Here is a 19286-nt window from a genome sequence, read left to right as displayed (position 1 = left end):
GAAATTCAGTGCCCATTAAGCAATAACGCCCCATTCCCTTCCCCCAGCCCTTGGCTACCTCTAACCTACATTGTGTCTCTGTGAATTTGCCTATTCTAGATATTTTATCATATAAATGGAATCATAATATTTGACCTTTGGTGTCTGACATTTCACTTAGGATGTTTTCAGTGTTCATGCCTGTTGTAGCATGGATCAGAACTTCATTATTTTTATGACTGAATCATATTCCACTGTACGCATATACCACATTTGGTTTTATCCATTCATCTTTTGATGGACACTTGAGTGGTTTCCACCTTTTGGATATTGTGAATAATGCTGCCTTGAGTATTGGCTTACAAATGTGTGTTTAGTTTTTGTTTTCATTTTTGGGGGGTGGGTACATGTAAGAATGGACTTGCTGTGTCATATGGTAATTCTATTTAACTTTTTACAGAATTGCAAAACTCTTTGCTTCTTTAATTATAAATAATGCTTAAATGAATATCTGTATACGTGAGGCTTTTTTGATATTTTTACTTCTTTACCTTACTTGAAGTGACATCAGTGGGCTAAAGGGCCTGGCAGTTTGAGATGCTGTCCGAATGCTGTCCAAAAGGAGTAAGCCTCTTTTGCTGCTGCCACAAGTGTCTGGGAATGCCCTCATCACCATACCAACATTGCACCAAAGATATTTGACTGTTTTTAGTCTTAGAGAAGAGATGTTGTCCATCTCTAGTGGAAGTATAGTCTGGCCACAGAGCGGCTTACCTGACACAGCTCTGGATCGCCAGCCCTGAGTCCTCCTACCTCTGATTTCCTTGTCCCTGATGCTGACTAGACCAGTGTTCAGGTCCTACTGGGTCTGACTTCCCAACCCATCTCTGGTGTCCCTTTCTCCCCATCGACCTCGCAAAGATGAGGTGAGTTTGGCATATAAAAGATGTTCTCTAGCTGTGGGACCTCCCCCTGGCACTTTGCCTCCTCTTCAGAAGACCTAAGTCCTCTGTGGTACCTTCCTACTTGGGCTGATTCTCACACCTTTCCTGTCTTTTCCTCTTGTTCTTCTCTCCCAGTTCTACAGCGAGTCGGGCATGCCTACCAAACACCTCTCGGACAGTGTGTGTGCCGTGTGTGGGCAGCAGATCTTTGTGGATGTCAGTGAAGAGGGCATCATCGAGAACACATATAGGCTGTCTTGCAATCATGTGTATCCTGTCTGGAGCCCCTGGGCCACATCTCTCCTGCCACATGGCATTCTAGTCAGGGAGAGGAGGGGGTGGTCATGACCCTGGCATATTGTCCAAACCTTGAAGTGCGAGAGAGTCACAAAAGGGCAGACATTTGGGTGGTGTTCTTTGCTAGAGAAACTGACGCCCAGGAGTGGAAATCGCAGCCTCCCTCACTCTTTTCCACAGCTGGGGGCCACCTGTGTAAACAGTGTTTATAGCCTGGCTGGATCAGAAAGGAGCCTGAGGCTGCACTAGCTGCCTTGAGGTTGGCTCAGTCACAGAGAGGAGCATCCTCTAGCTGGATCGCTCAGTATCAGAATCTAGTCTCCCTGAATGACACTTCCAGTATTTATCATGTGCTTACTCAGCGCCCATTCTGTGCCATGTATTCTCTCCATTTTGCCCCACTACAACGCTGTAAGATAGAGATCATTTTCCTCTCTTCACATGAGAGGAAACAGGGTCAGAGAGAAAGGATGTGTCCATGGTTATACAGCTAATAAGAGGTGAAGCCAGGATTTGAACCTTTCTCCAGGGCTAGTGCATGGGCATGGGGCTCCAGTGCCATCCCGGCTGCCTACCATTTCCCTTGACCAGTGGTACTCAGATTCCACGAGTTCTGCATCCGCGGCTGGTGCATTGTGGGAAAGAAGCAGACATGTCCTTACTGCAAAGAGAAGGTGGATCTCAAGAGGATGTTCAGCAATCCGTATCCTTTGTTTGGGTTCTTGCTGGGAATGGGCAGTGGGAAGAAAGTCCTGGCCAGCCCTCTGCATTTGTGTCCTTCTGTGGCCTTTCCTCCTGCCCCCAACCTGGTACATACCCACCATTCCATTTGGCTTGTGATCTAGGAAAGTAGGGGGTGGAACATGGGACAGGACCAGCAGCTCAGATTCTCATCATAGTTCTAGATCTCCCAACAGTAAATTGATGGCAGTAGCAGCCCAACTTACTGTTTGCTCACTGTGTGGTTGGCACTTCAACACAGTGCTCTGCTCACATTATCTCATTTGATTCTCTGGCAACTTGGTGACCTTCCTCATTTTACAAATGAAATGGTTTGGAGGTTGAATAACCTGCTCAAGGTTATATAGCTAATGAGTAATGCCTTACCTGTGACATGTGAGGCTAGAGACAGGCTCTGTGCCTCTGCGGGGCCTGCAAGATGCAAGGATGGCTGAGGGACTCCTTGTTCCCATCCACTTTCAGCCCGGGACCACTGCTCCTCTGAGCTATGTCCTGTACCCTCTTGGCCTTCCCCACTTTGCCCTCACCTTCCTCTTCCTCCTCTCTGCCTGTCTGTTGGAAATTTCCCAGTCACTACTCTGCCCCTGCCCCTCCCCCCACTTCACTTCCCCTGGGATCCAGGGGCCCAGGTTTCTCCCTTCTCCCTACCCTGGCTGCTCGCTCACTTGCTCTGTCCTTCCCCTCTCTCCTCCCTCTCTCTCCTCCCTCTCGCTCTTCCCTCTCTCTCCTCCCTCTCTCCCCTTTTTCCCCCCTCTCTCCCTCTCTCCCTTTCCTTCCATACCAGGGCTCCCTATCCCCTGGTCACTGGCTGGGCTGGACAGGGGCCACTGCATTCCCACCTAGCACATTCCCACAGCCCCTGAACAGGAGGCTCTGGCCTGTCCCCATAAGGTTTCTTGTTTGGTTATTCCACGGTCTAGTTCAGGAACAGTTAAGTAACTCCATGGTAGAGCTGAGACTTGGGGCTTCCCTTAGTTCCCAGGGATTGGGCCAGGCTGCTCTTTCTAATGCTATTGGAGGGGTTCCCTCACAGTGTCGTGATGTTCCTTTTCTGCTTTCCCCAGAGCTGGATTCCCAGACTTCCTCTCTAGATGTCTGGCCCAGCATTTAGTTATAAAGTTAAAGGAACGGAACTGATCTCTGGGGCCTCTTGGCCTCAGTAGGGCCTGGTGTTTAGTGGTGGGTGGGGATTCCTTAGAGCCTCTGCCCAGGGTTATCCCATGACTAACTTGTTCCCTGCTCTCTTCCAACTCGGTCCCTAGACTCAGCCCCTTCCTTGACCTAGAAAGCCTTCATTGTGGACATTACAAGAACCTTTGGGGTTACTTTATCGCATTGTCCACCTCCCTGCAGCCATTGGCACAGATGCACTTACAGCAGTCTCAGACTGTGTATCCTTACTTAACACCAATGGGTCCATCTTCGAGAAGGTGTTACATGGGAGGCCCTCTTCTGCATGTTGGTCTTAGTTTAGTTTCACCTTTCTACCCTTCTCCCATGTCTGTCCTGTCTTCTGCATTGGTTCCCTGTTCTCTCCTTCCCCCATTCTCTGGGTTTAGCCCTTCCTTCTGACATGGAGAGGCTGGCTGGGGCTTCCTCTCCTTGTAGGCTCATTTCTGTGGAGCAGCTGAAAGTGTGGGCAGACCGTCTCACCCATCCCCTAGTCCAACCTTAGCAGCTCTTACACATAGCCTCTTTAACACACTGACAGCTGGGAGAGGCCTCACGTCATGTACGGGCAACTGCTGGATTGGCTTCGATACTTGGTAGCCTGGCAGCCTGTCATCATTGGCCTGGTGCAAGGCATCAACTACATCCTGGGCCTGGAATAGTCAGGAAGAAGAGCATCCACCCACTATGGACCTCAGGGCACTCTCCTCCCTGCCCTCCAAGACCTCCTGGGTGGGAAAGACTCAGAGGGGCACTTGGGCCACTCAGGACCCCTCCGGCTGTGTCCGGGCTGGGGAGGGAGACGATGGAGAGCCAGCCAGTGGGGCTGTCAGCAGTGGGGGCTTTTTAAAAGAATACTATTTTGATGAATATATTTAAAAACCTTTTTTATTGTGGAGCATAGGAATTGCCCCAACTCCTCCAGGCCTTACCCTCCTTGCTTGAGCAGGGTGGGAGCAGAGACACAACATTTTTGGTTTAAAGGAGCCTTCTCATCTCTGGCTGAGAGCCTCAGCCAATCCCACCCCCATCTTTCCTTCCTTCTGTGGGGCTCCAGTCTGGTTCGCTCAGTGTGGGAGAGCCAATGGGCTCTGCCTGGTGCCACAGATGTGCACTGAGGGGTGAGGTATCTTCCCTCCTCCCTGTCTGGGCCTGGGATCGGTATTGTGTCTGACTCTGTCTTCCCTTGTCCAGGTCCCATAGACTGGTTGAGGCAAGTGGAACCTTGTGACTTTTCTAGTGAGAGAAGCCCTGGAACCTCGTAATCCATTGAGGATGTGTTTGGGGGCAACCAGAAACAGCAGCAGCTTGGGTAACCTGCCCCCAAGCTGGGCTGTACTCAGCCAAGAACAGAGTCTATCCATATGTAGTTGGGCCATGGGGACTGCTATGGGTGGCAGTGATTGAAGGCCCCTTATGTGAACAGAACCTTTAGCCCGGAAGTGGTGACACGTGCCAAAGGCTACCCTGCCACATCACTCACTTCCTTCCCTGAAAGCCTGAGAGAGAGTATGTGCGTCTGTTTGTGTGTAGCAGAAGGACTATGACAGTTAAGACTCCTCCCTGTCGTCAGACAGTGTTCCCTTGAAGCAGCCAGGGGATTCCCAGCCCAGGGAATGTCCCTCTGTCAGCTTCCACGTTCATGGGGCCTACCCGGGCCTGGCAACAGGAGTGGTGGTGGGTGGGAAGAGAAGCAGGCAAGGCCCAGGCAAGGGATCTAAAAACAGGTTCCAGGTAGGCCCCAGCTCTGGCCCTAGGAGTTCTGAAGGAAGTGGGAGGGTAAACGTGGGCCCTCAGCACTGGGTTCCTAGGGAATATGGCCCAGCTGGGCTTGCATCTTCAAGCACAGCAAGAGCCAAGCAGGATCTTGTCACTCCATTCTGAATAAAGCTCCGTGAGCTGGGTTGGAAAGCTGAACATCCATCTTGCTTTATTCTTCCCTGGGGTCCCTGGGAGTACCTTGTCTTTGCTGCCTTTTGCTATTCCCATTTGAGAGCTGGATCCTAGGGGTAGTTGGCCCCACCCCTTATCCCTGGGAATAGTGTGATGCCAGGCTCCTGTCCTGTGGCAGAAGGGCCCTGGGGCATCACTGGGTGACTCTCTTCCTCACCTCCTGAGGTCAGTGCCCTGTTGCCAGCACCTCTTCTCATGAGCCACTCTCAACTTTGGCTTCTCTCACCCAGCTGTGTTTTCCCATAGTCCCCCACTGCTCGTGCTGGTGTGCCCAGTTGAAGGGTCCAGGGATCATTCTTTCACTTTTGTTCCCCCTATACTTCAGGCTCATGTGAGAAGCCAAGACCAGGTTGTCCAAGGCTCTCTTTTCATACTTCAGCAAGCCTGAGTCCCATGACCTCCCGGTGGCCCAACTCTTGTCTTGGTTCCACTCTAAGGTAGAGTCCTGTCTCCTCTTCCTCCATCCCCACCCCACCCCCAAAGGACTGTCTCAGAAGCCCCAGGCAGCCTTGCCTCCTGACCTGATGGCTAGAGATAGGGGCACTCCCAGGGAGGAGTTTCATGAACTCCAAACCTAGTTCCATCTCCTGGCTTCCCTGGTTCTGTTCTGGGCATCCCATCACAGAGAACACAGAGACCACAAACCTCAGACACTTGGGTCTTGTCCTTCATGCTTAATCACCAGTCCTGGTCTGTCTGCCTCTGCAGACACTGGCGAGACCTTGATAGTGAATGCTTACTCCAGTTTTGCATCCCGGGTGCCTCACTTAACCTCACCCTAGTCCTGGCCCTGCCCCAGCTCCATTTGTCCCATCAGCCACCAGACTGGTGCATTCATATAGCTCTGTTGTTGCTGAAGCCAGCACTGGGCTGCTTGCTCCCCTACTTCCCTGGGAGGCGCCCTCTCCTTTTTAGGGCCAAAGTTCCAGTTTATGTTCCAAGTCCTCAGCTTGACTCTGAGAGGTTCCTGCACACAAGGTTGGAGAGTGCTGTCAGCATAGTTCCTGTGTCATGGCTCATGTGGGTCTGGACACAGCTGGACTGAGTGTTGAGCTTTGAAGGGGGGGATTCTGAAAAAGAGGGCTCTTTGGGGCTTCTTGGGAGCCAGGTAGGGGGAAATTTAGACTTCCTAGTAAACCTAGACCTATAGTTCTGGCCATATAGTTTGTGGGGTGGTGGGTGGGGGTGGGGTTGGTGGTTGGAGGGAGTGGAGAGCCTGAGAAAGGCCAGGATGACGGGCTGGTGTGACATTGAGCCTGGAGTGGTCAAAGCGATCCAATATGGGGCCCCCAGTGCCAAGGAGAGCTGACCCTTGAATATCAGTGTGAATGTGAAAGAAGCATGAAGTCTGCTCGTGTAGAAGCAAAGGCTGGTTCCGAAGAGCAAAGGTGGATGCCAGAGTCCTAACCCTTGACTGGGACAGAAGAATCCATCTGCGGGAGACTCATAAGTTCATACCGTATGTGCCCCTGGGAGGGTGAAGCTGAGCAGGGACAAAAGATCCAGTCTGATGCCACTTGGAGAGTGGGGGGGGGGGGGGTGTCTGTGAGTTAGCAGGAAGGTTCTGGGCCATCATGAACTTCGGCTCCCAGAAGAGGTGCTGTGTACAGACTGGACCCAGACTGGCATTATGTGTGTGCCCTCTGTTAATAACTCAGAGCCTACTCTGGATTCCATGGTTAGAACAAAAGTGAAAGTGAAATAGAGGGGAGTGGAGAACGTTTTCCCAGAAGGATTTCACTAATCCTGTCCTTCCCGGAACCAGCTCCAGTGAAGAGAGCTTTGCCTGTCTTTGTGACGGGGTAAGTCCTTGGCCCCTCTTTGGGTCTGTTTCTCCATCCTTATAATGAAGGGGTTAGAGTGGACACATAACCACATAATGTTAATGGTAATAAGAGCTAGAGTGGGGAAAGACGGTTACTAGATGATCTTCAGCTTTGTTGCTACATTCTGAAAGAGCTCCAGCCTGTGCTGGATGGGATGCGTGGAGTAAATAAATAGCATTGCCTGGCAACCCACTCAGTTCAGACCGAGGGACAGCTGTGGAGTCTACAGGAAGGACAGGCCCATACAAATGGCTGGGATCCAGACAAGCCACTGAGAAGATGTGAGAGAAGTAGTTTACTCCCATTCTCCTCCCCCACCAGCCCCAGAGAGGAGGAAGTTGTCACAGTTAAATAGAGCCAGGCACGCCAGCTCCTTACACATCCGTCAAGACCATGAGACAGAACCGGACACCAGGTAGGACCTAGGGGCTGGCAGGGGCGGGTGGGGTAGGGCCTGAGAACAGAAGGGAGTGGAGCAGGCACACACACACACACACACACACCCCTTCCGCCAGGGGAGCTCCACCCTGCTGTTGTGCTCTCCCTTTCAGCCTCTGTCCAGCCTCTCTCCATTCAGAAAGGGCCAAGAGGTGGGGCCCAAGGAGTCCTTCTGCCCCTCTGATTCCCTGGGCAGAGCCCAGGAATCTCGGCCAGAGCTGCATCCAGGCAGCTCCCTCTCCAGCCAAGATCCAAGCCAGGATGTTGAGCATTTCCAGGCAGTCAGACAGCAGTTGACCTCTGTGACTGTCCTGCCCTCAGATCCCAGGCCTTTGCCTGTCCTGCTCCTATGTGCCCACATAGTCTCTCACCTGGCTGGAGCCACACCTCTACCTCAGGCCACCACCGCTTTCACTGGCTCATCTGGGATCACAAAGGACCCCTGCCCCTCCGGGCTCCCAACAGCTAAGCAGTGCCCAGCAATGGAGGTGACCTGGCCGGAACTGGAAGTCCCACTGAGTAAGGAGCAATTCTGATGGGAGCCTAAAAGGGCACGGTGGTCGGGGGTGAGCTGTGGGCACAGAGGGCCCAAAGGTGGGATTGACTCCTGAGCTGCCCCCTTCCACTGCCTTCTGCCATGTAGCCCCACCAGCCAGGGCAGCTTGCCAGAGCACTCGGCATCCCCTTTCCCACCCAGCATCATGAGTGTGGGTGCAGGGCCCAGCTCCCAAGATGGGATGGAGAGAATTCAGACATAAGGATGGTCAGAGGACTCCCAGAGCCTTGACTGCAGTATGCTCCGAGGCCCAGCCTGCGCCCCACCCAAGCCCACTTGCCCTCTGGCCATCTTAGAGGAGCAGTGGCCTACTGCCTCCTTGACCAGGGGTCCTAGAGTCCCCAAAGCTGAGCACTGGAAAAGGCCATCTTGAAGAAACAGGGTCAGGAGTCGTCATCTGAACCAAGGACCCGTACCCATCCATATTCCTCTTGTTCAGCCCCAGGCCTGCCTTGTAGACAACCACACTTCCCCATTAACGGACTTTCCCACCTGGGTGGTGTGTACAGCAGTAATCCAGTTCCTGAATTGTGGGAGCCAGGGGGGAGGGCAGCATGGTGGAGGGGAGGGTGTGCTCTCCAGAAGGGCTAACAGCCACATGTGTCCCTAGATGGAATGCTGACCTTGTCCTGTACTGCCTGTAGCCGCTTCCCCCACTTTAGCATCCTGTACTGGCTGGGCAATGGTTCTTTCATCGAACACCTCCCAGGTCGGCTGAGGGAGGGCAGCATCAGGTGAGGGGTGCAGTGGCAAGGCTGGCAGGCAGGGGGGTGGTTGGGGTTCCTCCTATGGTCTTCTCATGGCCTTTCCTCCTCTGCTTCAGTCGGGAGCGCCGGGGCCCACGCACCCAGCTGCAGACGACCCTCATGCTAGAGGAGCTGAGCCCCACCCTGCGCAATACCAACTTCTCCTGTGTTTTTGCCGATCCTGAGCGGACTGCCCAGCGTCACATCGTCGTGGCCCAGCTCTGGGTGAGAAACCTGAGTGGAGGTTTACACGGACAGGAGGAGTAGTATGGGGAGGATAGGGTGGGCTCTGCCCGGAGTGGCCTCCATTAACGTCCACTGTGCTCCCAAGCGGAACTTAGGATGCAGGCAGGGGAGGCATGGCCTGAAGAAAGGTTACGAGAGATGTCCCCACCCTTGGCCCTGAGCCTTGTCTGCCTTCGCTTCCCCAGGCTGGGCTGAGGACAGTTGCACCCTGCACTCAAGAAACCTCACCCTCCAGCGGGTCCCCTCTGCCTCACCATCAAGACAGGTGAACTCCAGAACCTGGATGAACATCATTACCTGAGCTGCCCTTGCAGCTCAGGCCTTCTTCTGCATCGACTTAATATTGTATTCTTTCTTTTTTCCCTTTAATGGACTGTCCCAGGGAAGGGTGGGGGTAGATGCTGTTTCTGATCCACAGCTGCCTGGGTCCACAATGGGTACTCATAAATGATTTTTCAGTGGAGGCATGAGGACATCTGCGCTGTCATTTAAGTCCTCATTCCACTTACAGAACTTGGCCCGTCCCAGGAGGGAGTGTGGGAAGAGGGGGACTATCACTCAGAAGCTAAAGACAAAACTAAAGTCCGGGAACACAGGCCCTCAAAGTGTGGGAAGATCCTGTGGCCCCAGAAAGGCCAGGAGAAGGGATTTGAGAGAAGGCAGGTAGTCTGGGACACTCGGCAAGGACAAAGATATAAATACCCTAATGAACCTAAACTTCCCTCTTCCCACACAAATCAAGACAGCTCAGCACTTAAGGGAGAAAAATAGACTTTATTTACAAGTAATAACATTTAGAAAAAGATCCATCCCTGGCCCTTAAAAACCTTCCCATCACTCCAAAATCCCACCCCACTTTTAAGTCTGGGGAAGGGGGGATGAGGTGCAGCTGAAGACTGCTCCCCTCCCACTCCCCACTGCCACCCCCAGGCATGGGGCCTATCTGTTGTGGATGGGAGCATCTCTAGGTGCACCCGCTAGGTCAATGTCCAGTCCTGGACTTCAAAAGCAAGGGCCCTGCTAGGCCCAGCCACCACGAGCAGCAGGGACCAGGGCCTGCTCCTCCAATGGTCCCTTCTGGATTCAGAGGCTGAGGAGGACGAGGCTCTTGGGCCCAGCCACTCAAAGCCAGCCTCAAGTCTGGTTGTGATGGAGAAGTGACTTTGTTCTAAGAAAACGTCAGGAGGCAAGGTAGGGAGAAGACCCAGACACTCCAGGCCTCTGGGGACAACTCTGAGAACACCTCAGTTCACCTAGCGAAGGCTCCTGTGAAGATCCAGGTACCAGGCCGGGGATGTGGGCAGGCATCACTGTCTGTAGGGGTTTGGCCACTGCTGGCCTGGGAGCTGAGAGAAGGCACTGAAAGGGACAGAAGGAAAAGGACCAGGCGAGGTCGGCACTGAGGACACAGGTGGGGCCTCTCACTGGTCCTGGCCCTTCAGTGCTTTGCCTGAAAGAGAGAGAGACAGTCACTTGGCGGGAGACTTGTGATGCCAGCAGATACAGCTGGCCTTGAGGCCTCTTTTAGCTCCAAACCCCTCTGACTAGGATCCCTTCCTTGGTGTGACCTGGACACATCTAGCTCCAGGTTATCAGTTGCTGGCTGTGCTGAGTTGCCCTGTGTCTCCTGTCCTCAGGGAGCAGCTAGTAAGAGAGCGCCTTCTCTTAGCCCACCCCCAGTGGCTTAGCTGGGCCACACAGTGGAAGCCTCCCAAGGGGTGGCCTGAGGGAGTACCCTGCTTCCACCTACTCTAAGAGTCCATCCACCCCCTTCCTTTCCCCATCAGTGCTTCCACCTTGCCCTTGGCCCGAGGGGTGGCAGTGGCGGCAGCTATGGCAGCAGCAGTGGCGGCGCTGGCTGCGGTGGTGGCGATGCGAGGAGAGCGGCGGGTCCCGCTGCGGGTGTTGGGAGAGGCCTTGGATGGGGCTTTCTTGGAGGCTCCCCTCCGCAACAGGCTATTCCCGAGCTTCTTGGGTGTGTTGAGGATGTTAAAAGCCATCGACTGGCGGCGGTCAGCCTGTCGGGGAGGGGAGGGCTGTCAAACTGGGCTGCACTTGGGCCCTGCCAGCAAGGTCCCTCTAGGATCTCCCTTCAGCCCCCACTGACCTGTTTAACAGCCGGAGCTGCTCTCTTCTGGGCCTCATTAGTGCTCTGTTTGCGCCCTTCGTGTCGGTCCCGGGGAGTCATGGGGCGTGGGAAACAGCTGGTGGCCTTCTTAGACTATGGGGAAGAAGAGTTCACATCCAAAACCAGTTGTGTGTCTCAGAGCCAAGTGGACCTTGTAAGTCAACACCACTTCCCTCCGGAAACCTCCCTTCCCAACAGTCCCTGTCCCTGCATCAAACTCTTGGAGAGAGAAACCTGCTAGATGGAACAAAACAGGAATCAGGGTCACCTACCTCAGGGGTACCAGGGCCCTGGTGGGGCTCTGAGGAGACCCGTTTGCGCTGCTGCCGGGTAGTGATCCCCATGCCCTCGGCTATCTGGGCTGGCTGCATGCTGGCTCGGCGCAGGGTCTCCTGGGGGTCACCAGTTTTCATCTCCTCATCCGTGATGGTAGCCAGGCTCAGGGAAGGCTGGAGGGGATGGAAGGAGGGGGTCAGTGCAGCAGGACCACCCTAGAACACCCGGCGTGTGCAGCAGCTAAAGCCTTCCTGTTGCGGAAGGTCTCCCTTCCCATTGTCTTCTCTACTCAGGCCCTGCATGGTGATCAGAGCAGAGTAGTCCCAAGCAGACCTCCTCCACAGACTCAGGCCCACCCACAGTGATTTCACCCCGAACCCCTCTCTGCCAGCTATTCCACCAGAAGCATAAGGTCACTCTGCAGCAGGCCAAAGAGCCAGGCAGGGCACTAGGGCTCGGTCAGCATGGAGCACTGAGGGAGGAGAAGAGCCAGTGTGGGTCCTGTGCAGGTGACCCCGGAGCTCACCCGGGACTCCAGGGGATAGCAGGTCTTCAAGTGTGGGGGGCATACTCGATTGCGCTGCTGCAGCTCTGCAATGCGATTCCAGTCATCCAGCTGCTCAGGCTCATCCTGGCAGGTGCCCATGTAGAAGCTATTCCTTCCTGTGGAGGGCAGGGAAACTGAAGCAGGTGGGGCTAGGAAGGCCAGGAAGAGTGAGGGTAGAGGCAGCAGGTCTCCCACGGGGCCTGGCCTCTTGCCAACTTTTGTGGCCACCACTCCTGTCCACCTGTCCCGTGGACTTCAAGCCCAGTAACCCAGAATTCTGCTCTGCTCTGCGTGCTCTCCCTGGGGAGGTCAAAAGAAGTCCTATACCGTATGCGGAGGCTGTGACACCCTAGAGAAACTAACTGAGGACCAGGAATTGATGACCGAAGGTCGCTGAGGCGCCCTTCTGGCACCCCTTACCACCTGAGACAGTAATGGAGGACTCCAGGCAGCAGCTGAGCATCACTGTTCCACTGGGAGTCCCAGGCTCCCTTGTGTGACCATTTCCCATTCACCCTGGCTGAGATGAACATCAGCCTGATTGCCCAGCACAGCCCTGAGGTTGCAGGGAGGAGGGGTCGGTGAGGTGCCGAAAGATAGTCAGCCTGGGGTTTTCTTTGTGTGTGTTGTGTCCCTGTGGCCCCCTCACCTGGAGGGGCCCCGCTGGATACCCCAGCCTGGGAGCGGCGAGCAGAGCTGCGAGTGGTGGGCCGGTAGCCAGGCAGGCTGAGCAGAGCAGAGTTGCCATCGTCAGGAGAGCCCAGGCGGGCTAGAGACTGGGTGGAAGAGGTGGCTCGTGGGCCAGCCTGGGAAGCAGGGGCCGACTGTGTGCTATAGAAGGATGAATTGGCGCTGTCCGGCTCTTCCACGTCTAGCTTCTGGAAGAGAGAATGGATCTGGTGGAATGGGGCCCTAACAATCCATAAAGGTGCCTCCTGTTCACTTTCCTAAATAGGGCCTCGGATCCCGCAGCAGCATGTATTCCCACTGCTTTGCAGGAATCCTTAGCTGCACATCTACAAGGAATGGGCCCTGTTGCTAAGAATCCTGCACAAGGTGCCAAGGCTATCCCGTTTTCATTTGAGTCTGTTAACAATGCTCTGAAAGAGGGAAGAGAGTGTGTTATCAGACAATTTTAGAATCAAGGTGCAAAAAAGTAAAGTGACCAACCCACAGGTAACAGCTAGGGAGTGGCAGAGCTGGAGCTAGAATACCAGTCTCCTGAGCTAGTCATAGTCAAGCTCATCCCACAGCCTCCACTGACCCTCAGCCCAAGCTTGCCAGGGCCCTGCCCATCTTTTAGAACTTCTGCAGCTTCTTGGTAGCCAAAGGCAGCCTTCCCCAAACGAACACCAAACGAACCTTCCCCACTCCCCATCCTCCTCAGAATATGGAAAACAAGGGCCAACCAGGGCCCCCAACCTAGCAGGCAGCCCTCTGGGCGGCCACAATGCATCTCAGCCACCCAGGAGGTATGCTGCAGGCACAGGGCTGGGCTGCAACTTCTCCATCTTCTCTCCTTTCGGACTGCACGGAGTCAGTACCACACATGGAAAGAAACCAGCCTTAGATCCTTTAGGCATCCAATTCCAGCCCTGCCCCTTTCTACACAAGAGGCTCTGCTTCTTTGTAACACATGAACTAGTCAGCCCTGCCTGCCTCCAGAGGCACCCGATGGGAAAGATGCCCTTAAGAGCAAGTGAGCATCACTTGGGTCCTACAGGCCCACTCCCAGCAGCCTGACCTTGGTCATGGTGATGTTGATGATCTGAGTGGTGCGCCGACGGGCGGAGCGGGTCTTCCGGCCTGAATCCAGGAAGACGTCCCCCAGGGAGTCCAAGCTGCTCTCCAGTGGGGCCTGACCCCGAGCAGGGATGGGGGTGAAGTAGAGACTCTCAAGGGATTCTACCTTGGGGGGCAGGCGCTGGGAGATGGGGGAAGCTGGCTCTCCAGGGATGCTGGTGCCATCTGGCTGGGTTCGAGGCAGCTTGCTGTAGGAAAGAGACTTGCTGAGGTGCCATGCCTGGGACTAAAAGGCAATTTTGTTCATCCCTTTGCTCCAAAATGACCCAATTCCTACATTTATTACAAGCAGACCAGGTCAAGCACCCCATTCTCTGATTTTTGAAAGGCATCAAGGAGAGCCCTTGCTTGACTTGGGTCCTCCCTTCACTCTCCATTTCTGGTCAGCCCATCTATCTCCATGGCTATCTGAGCTACTTAACACTGGTAACTCTCAGCTCCACGGTGAGCATGTCCAAATGAAGTCCATCCATCTGGATCTCCTGCCTCAGGAAATGGGAGCAGCCTCCACCTGGGTCCCCTAGCCATGAACATGAGCTCAATCCTACCTCTTCCCTCCAGCCCAATGCAATGGACAAGTCCAGGAGCTCACTTAACCACACGCCACTCCATTTGCATGTCCTTCCAGGTCTGCCTCCTCTCCTCTCACCTAGATTTAATGGTACCTGAGGGGAGGTGCCAGCCTGGTGACAAGCAAGGACTCAAACCAGGCTGCCCGGGCTCAAGCCTGCCTCTGCCACTGTGGGACCTTGGGCAAAGGACTGCCCCTCTATGCCCCAGTTTCATCTGTTAAAGGAGATAATCACAGAACCTACCTCAGAGGATGCTGAGGGGTAAATAAATGCATTACTACTTTTTAAGTGTTTTTGTAACAGTATGGGCACATCTCAGCTTCTACATTGGTTATCGGAAAAACTTTCTAGGGGCACCTGGGAGGCTCAATCAGTTGGGTGGCCCGACTCTTGATTTCAGCTCGGGTCATGACCCCAGATTCATGGGATCAAGCCCGGCATCAGGCTCCATCCTGAGTGTGCTGGAGATTTTCTCTCTCCCTCTATCTGTCTCCCTCGCTCATGCCCTCTCTAAAACAGAAATTAAAAAAAAAAAAAAAAAAAATCAAACTGGACCACATCTACCTTAATTTCAAGCCTTTCCAAGATCCCTCAGTGCCTTCAGGATCAAATCTAAACTTCAATGAGGAGTCTAGCCAGCCCCACCCAACCTCACTTGCCAGCCCAGCCAGGCTCTTTCCTCAGCCTTTGCTCTCCTCTGTTCACGGAGCACACACACCTTCAGCTCCTCTGCAGACTCAGCAGGAGTGACAGCCTCCATGAAGCCCTGTCTGAGCACTCATTTCTTTTTACTCCCAGTGTGCCCTACACAAACATCTGGCCGAACACCTCGGACAGTTTCCTTAGTCTTCTCTAAGAAACAGCTCCCAGAGGGCAAAGAGACATCTTCTCAATCTCACTAGCCCCAGTGCCCAAGACACAGCCTGACACACGGTGGGCACTCAGTGAACAAGACAGAGACAGGGCACCTCCTCACCTGGTGATGGTAAGGGGAGTCCCCTCCTCGCAGCTCAAATCCAAGCTGTCAATGCTCAAGTCCAGCTGAGGCTTCGCCTGGGGCTCCCGGCTCTTCAGGGCATCAGTTGCCACCTGGAACTTGCCCAGGTCTCGAAGCTGCTGGTCAGCGTGGGCAACCTGAGGAGAAGAGGGACAGGGAGAGTGAAGAGAAGCCTCGGGCAGGGGCAGCCTGGGAGAGGAGGGCACAGGGGTCCTACATGACAGGGTGGAGTCCATCTGACCCGATACGCACCTGTGCCTCCAGGCTGCGCACCTGGGCAGTAAGGTGGCGGCAGGTCTGCTCGGCCTCCTTGGTCTTCAGCCCAGCCTGCTGCAGCTCCCGACCCAGCCGTTCGGCTTCAGCCCGCAGCTCCTTGTTCTCCTTCTGTAGCTGCTCCAGGCCCCGTAGCTGCTCCTGCAGCTCTTGGTTCTGCTGCTTCTTGGCATCATAGTGGGTCTTAGCTTTCTCCATCTACGCGGGCACACAGAACGAGTGGGGCGGTGGGGGTGGGGGGGAGGCAGGGACTGGAGGGCAGCAGGGCGAGGAAGCAGTGGGCCAGGGCTGGGGGCGCCTCACCTGCAGCTTATAGTGCTCAGCTGCCTGCTCCTTCTGGTTCAGCTGGGCCTGCAGCTCGTTCAGCTGGGCCTGGAGGCGTTGAGCCTCTTGCTGGCTCTCCCCTCCCTGGGCCTGGAACGCATGACAACGCTGATCAGGGTGGCTGGTCTGGCTAGTGCACCCAAATCCACAGACCTGCCCTAACCTCCTGGGTTCCATGGTGTTTTCAGACTCCTGCAGACCCTCTCAGGACTCGCACAAAAAATCCTTTTACCCCCGCCCCTAGCACCTACTCTACTGGCATACCACACACCCTTCAAGGTCCACATTCTGCAGAAGCTTTCCCTGTCTGGCTAATGCCATTTCTGGCAGAGTTCTGACAGCCCTATCTTTGCCTTCTTTGCACCCAGGAACAAACTGTCTCATTCTCTCTCCATGAGTAGTCTCCCCAAGGAGGAAGGGGGCTGATCCTCAGGGAACACTTGGGTGCAAAGCTAGGCACTTGGCACATGAGCTCTCAGAGGACACGGGAACTCTTGTTCTTCTCACAACTGCTCCGGGAAGTAACTTCATCTGTTTCAGAGGTGAAGAAACTGAGCTCAGAGATTTAAACAAATTGACCGGGGTCATAGCAGAGTAAGATCTGAACCTTGTTCCACCCAACTTCAAAGGCTGTGTGGGCTTTTATGATGCTGCACTGCCTCCTATGCAGACCACAGACTCCTTGGGAGCAGGGGCCATGTCCAGTTCTCGGTCCCCCCTGTGATGCCAGTGAGCAGAGCACTTAGCTTGTAGAAGACAATGGACTACCCGGCCTTCTCTCTCCTACATCTCCTAGCACCGAGAAGGCCCCGAAATGGAGAAGCAGCATCTGTTTATCACACGATTATGGCATGGAAATGAAGTCCTGCTCCCAGCTCCTGTGACCCACCACGGGGCTTTATGCCACAGGTGCCTAATTCCTCTGCCCCTAAGTAAAAGCTGTGAAGACTGAACTGCAGAAAAGCAGGTATTAAACCAAAAAGGTGATGCTGCTGAAAGCATGACAAATATTAAGTTCAAATATTAAGTTACAGTGCAGTATTAAACATTGTTGACAATCCTCAAAGCTAGGCTGTCTAGAGCAGCACTATCCAAAGAACTTTCTACAGGAATGGAAATGTTCTGTATCTGCCCTGTCCGAAACGGTAGCCACTAGCCGTACGTAGCTACTAAGCAAGGGAAATGTGGCTAGCGTGACTGAGGAACTCAATTTTTAATTTAGTTTAAATAACCACACATGACTAGGGGCAACTAGTGGACAGCGAAGGCCTGAGCGATGGGAGCCACCCCAGTCTTCCCTTGAAAGCTCTAAGAAGGCACATACAGGGGCTCCTGAGCCACAGGCAGGTGTAAAGCTGCCATGCCAGGCCCGCCTCTGCCCCCATACCCACTACAGCCCAAGGGCTCACAGAGCCCCTTCCCTCCCCGATTCTCGCTCTGAGGCTGACAAGATGGCCCATCCCCCACTGTCCCACCTTCAACTTCTGTTGCTGCACCTTACTGGCATGGTCATGGTCAGCTAACTTCTTACTCAGTTCTTCCACCTGGAACAGGGGAGGAAGAGAAGAGAAAACTCAGGAGGCCTTCCCCTCGATATTCAGAGAAATTAGAGGTTTTCCCCAGATAAATCCCCAGTGTTCCTAGAAGAAGAAACTCTGGTCCTTTCTCTGGCCTCCATTTAGGGATTTATCCCTGCGGTGCAGGCTGGTTGGCAGGACCTAAGGAAGGTGACCCAACACGCAGGTGCTACCAGAGCCACTGCCCATGCTCACCTCCACCCCCGGCCTGCAGAGACAGGCCTGCCAGAGCCCCACAGCCTCCAGATTCAACAGAATTGACTCTGGGGAACTGACACCTCACTACCACCCCACTACTTACTGCCACCATTCACAGCCCCAAGCTTCCCAGGCTGGGGACAGGAACAAGGGACCGAGTCTATAACTAGCAGACAAGGACGAATACCCAACACTCCTCCCCAAAAGTGCCAAGGCGCACAGATGCTCAGACCTCTTCCCAATATCCACAGGCTGTGAGGGCTGGTGCTAGCAATGTAGCTGCTGTGGTTAGCACTGGGAAGCAGACAGGGGCAGCCCTCAGACCCAAAGCCCACCCCACTCCCACAGAGAAGAGAAAAGGGAGTGGGGTGGAGAGGGAGCAGAACAGCCCAAGCCCTGCTGGCTCCTCCAGGCATTCCAGGAGCTCAAGCATGAACAGCAAAGACAAGAGACAGGAGCTCCATTGCTGACTGTTTGCTATTCGGTCTGACTGTCCCCATCATCTCAGGCTCCCTGGAGGAGGCGGGCAATGGAAGGAGAGGAGGGCCCGATTCCTCAGCAGGCCTGAGGTGACAGGAGTAGGAGGGATGGTGGAGAAACCAGTGTGACAGCCTTGACGTCTAGGGCAGCACAGGGAGATCCTTGTGAGGGCCAGGCAGCCAGACCATGCCACCTCCTGTCTCTCGTCAAGCTTGGTCTTCCTGCTCCCAGGCAGCTCTATTTCATGCTCCAGGTTAAAGCCCCAGAGGGTGATGGGCAGGTGTCCTGAGCTCACAACCCTCCCTGACCTGTGAGGGCTGCTTTCATGTCACCTTTACGGCTTCTGCAGGAAAGAAAGGGGCTGTGTGTTAAGCAAGGCCCACGGTCACTCTGCTGTTACTCTTAGTTCGGCATCCAAACTGGGAACAGGACTTGGAGATTTGGGAATCCCAAGGACTGCCGGTCACCAGTTCGGACATGGGAAAGACGAAGCCTACCCTACCCCTCATCCCTGACAGACAGATGAGAGAAAAGGACAGGAGAAGGATGGAGAGGCCGACCTGGGATGGGTGGAATGAGGCCCAAGAGAGGGCCCAGCACACCACACTCCTGGGCAGCCCGGGCCTGGACTCCATGGCTTGACCCTGCCCCCTTCACAAACAGTTCACAACAGGAGCAGGCGGAGGCAAGCTGCAGCCGGGGTCATGCACTGAGATGGGTCACCGCTTAAGCAGCCAGCATTTAGCGGGGACCCCAGGCATTACCTGCTTAGTTTGCTCTCTCTGAAATACCTCTAGCTGTTCCACCTGTGCATGGGGGAGGAGCAACGAAGACAAGAGTGAGATGGGGGCCAAAAAGACACTAGCCCTGCTGCCAGGCTGACCTCGCTGTGGCTCTGATACTTTCCTTCAAGGAATTAGATTTCTAGTAATCGTTTTTAAATGCCAGTTTGTCTCATTCTAGTCCCCAGTGGCTCCTGGATCCTCCACTGCAGGTACGCCTCCCTAGCATAGTGTGCCTCTAGAACGGGCTGATGGCCTTCACAGCTGGACTCTCAAAGGACAGAGCCTTCAAGGAAGGGGAAGCTATTGATGTCTTCTTTAGAACGGTAGGGGGCAACATACTTCAACTCTGCCAGCCACGCGGTAAGGGAGGGGAGACCAGAGGGAACATTGTTCCCTCTCTCAGGTCCAATCTTTGCAGGCAAGTTTGAGC

General features: G+C 54.4%; 3 protein-coding genes across 10 annotated transcripts in view; 2 read left to right on the top strand and 1 right to left on the bottom strand.

The window, feature by feature from the left end:
• The window catches only part of RNF121 (ring finger protein 121), an 80474-nt gene extending 75426 nt beyond the window's left edge, over positions 1-5048 (top strand). The window contains exons 7-9 of the mRNA XM_047070933.1: positions 1059-1192; positions 1822-1923; positions 3673-5048. Of these exons, the coding sequence (XP_046926889.1) occupies positions 1059-1192; positions 1822-1923; positions 3673-3793 (357 nt within the window). The 3' untranslated portion in view covers positions 3794-5048. The remainder of the gene's footprint in view (positions 1-1058; positions 1193-1821; positions 1924-3672) is intronic.
• A 1234-nt stretch (positions 5049-6282) lies between these two features.
• IL18BP (interleukin 18 binding protein) lies at positions 6283-9359 on the top strand. 2 transcript variants are annotated; one of them, XM_047071251.1, is made up of 6 exons: positions 6283-6886; positions 7232-7325; positions 7670-7867; positions 8515-8638; positions 8728-8875; positions 9082-9359. In XM_047071251.1, the coding sequence occupies exons 2-6, from the start codon at positions 7304-7306 to the stop codon at positions 9163-9165; spliced, it is 576 nt and encodes a 191-aa protein (XP_046927207.1). In that variant the 5' UTR covers positions 6283-6886; positions 7232-7303; the 3' UTR covers positions 9166-9359. The 2 variants fall into 2 exon arrangements, with proteins under 2 accessions (XP_046927207.1, XP_046927206.1); XM_047071250.1 differs by having other exon boundaries at positions 6283-7325.
• A 291-nt stretch (positions 9360-9650) lies between these two features.
• Positions 9651-19286, bottom strand: part of NUMA1 (nuclear mitotic apparatus protein 1) — a 72400-nt gene continuing 62764 nt past the window's right edge. For 4 of the 7 annotated variants that reach the window (XM_047071237.1, XM_047071238.1, XM_047071236.1 and 1 more), the window contains exons 15-25: positions 18836-18877; positions 17292-17360; positions 15796-15906; positions 15472-15690; positions 15199-15356; positions 13592-13838; positions 12497-12725; positions 11827-11963; positions 11297-11473; positions 11004-11117; positions 10353-10914 (exon numbers count right to left, since the gene is read on the bottom strand). In XM_047071237.1, the coding sequence (XP_046927193.1) occupies positions 10648-10914; positions 11004-11117; positions 11297-11473; positions 11827-11963; positions 12497-12725; positions 13592-13838; positions 15199-15356; positions 15472-15690; positions 15796-15906; positions 17292-17360; positions 18836-18877 (1770 nt within the window). In that variant the 3' untranslated portion in view covers positions 10353-10647. The other 3 variants (XM_047071239.1, XM_047071241.1, XM_047071240.1) reach the window with 3 other exon arrangements.

This window comes from Lynx rufus, unplaced genomic scaffold (assembly GCF_022079265.1).
Source record: "Lynx rufus isolate CCGP_SWC_20201006 ecotype Redwood Valley unplaced genomic scaffold, mLynRuf1.p SCAF_9, whole genome shotgun sequence".
NCBI classification, from domain to species: Eukaryota; Metazoa; Chordata; class Mammalia; order Carnivora; family Felidae; genus Lynx; species Lynx rufus.
Note: the sequence above shows the minus strand (reverse complement) of the source record. Positions and strands in the feature narration are given on the sequence as shown.

Excerpts from the sequence above, each read along its gene's own strand:
- IL18BP (XM_047071251.1), top strand. The coding sequence starts at position 7,304 with ATGAGACAGAACCGGACACCAG. Across the intron at positions 7,326-7,669 it reads GAGACAGAACCGGACACCAG|ATCCCAGGCCTTTGCCTGTC; the intron begins GTAGGACCTAGG and ends TCCTGCCCTCAG. Across the intron at positions 8,876-9,081 it reads TCGTCGTGGCCCAGCTCTGG|GCTGGGCTGAGGACAGTTGC; the intron begins GTGAGAAACCTG and ends TCGCTTCCCCAG.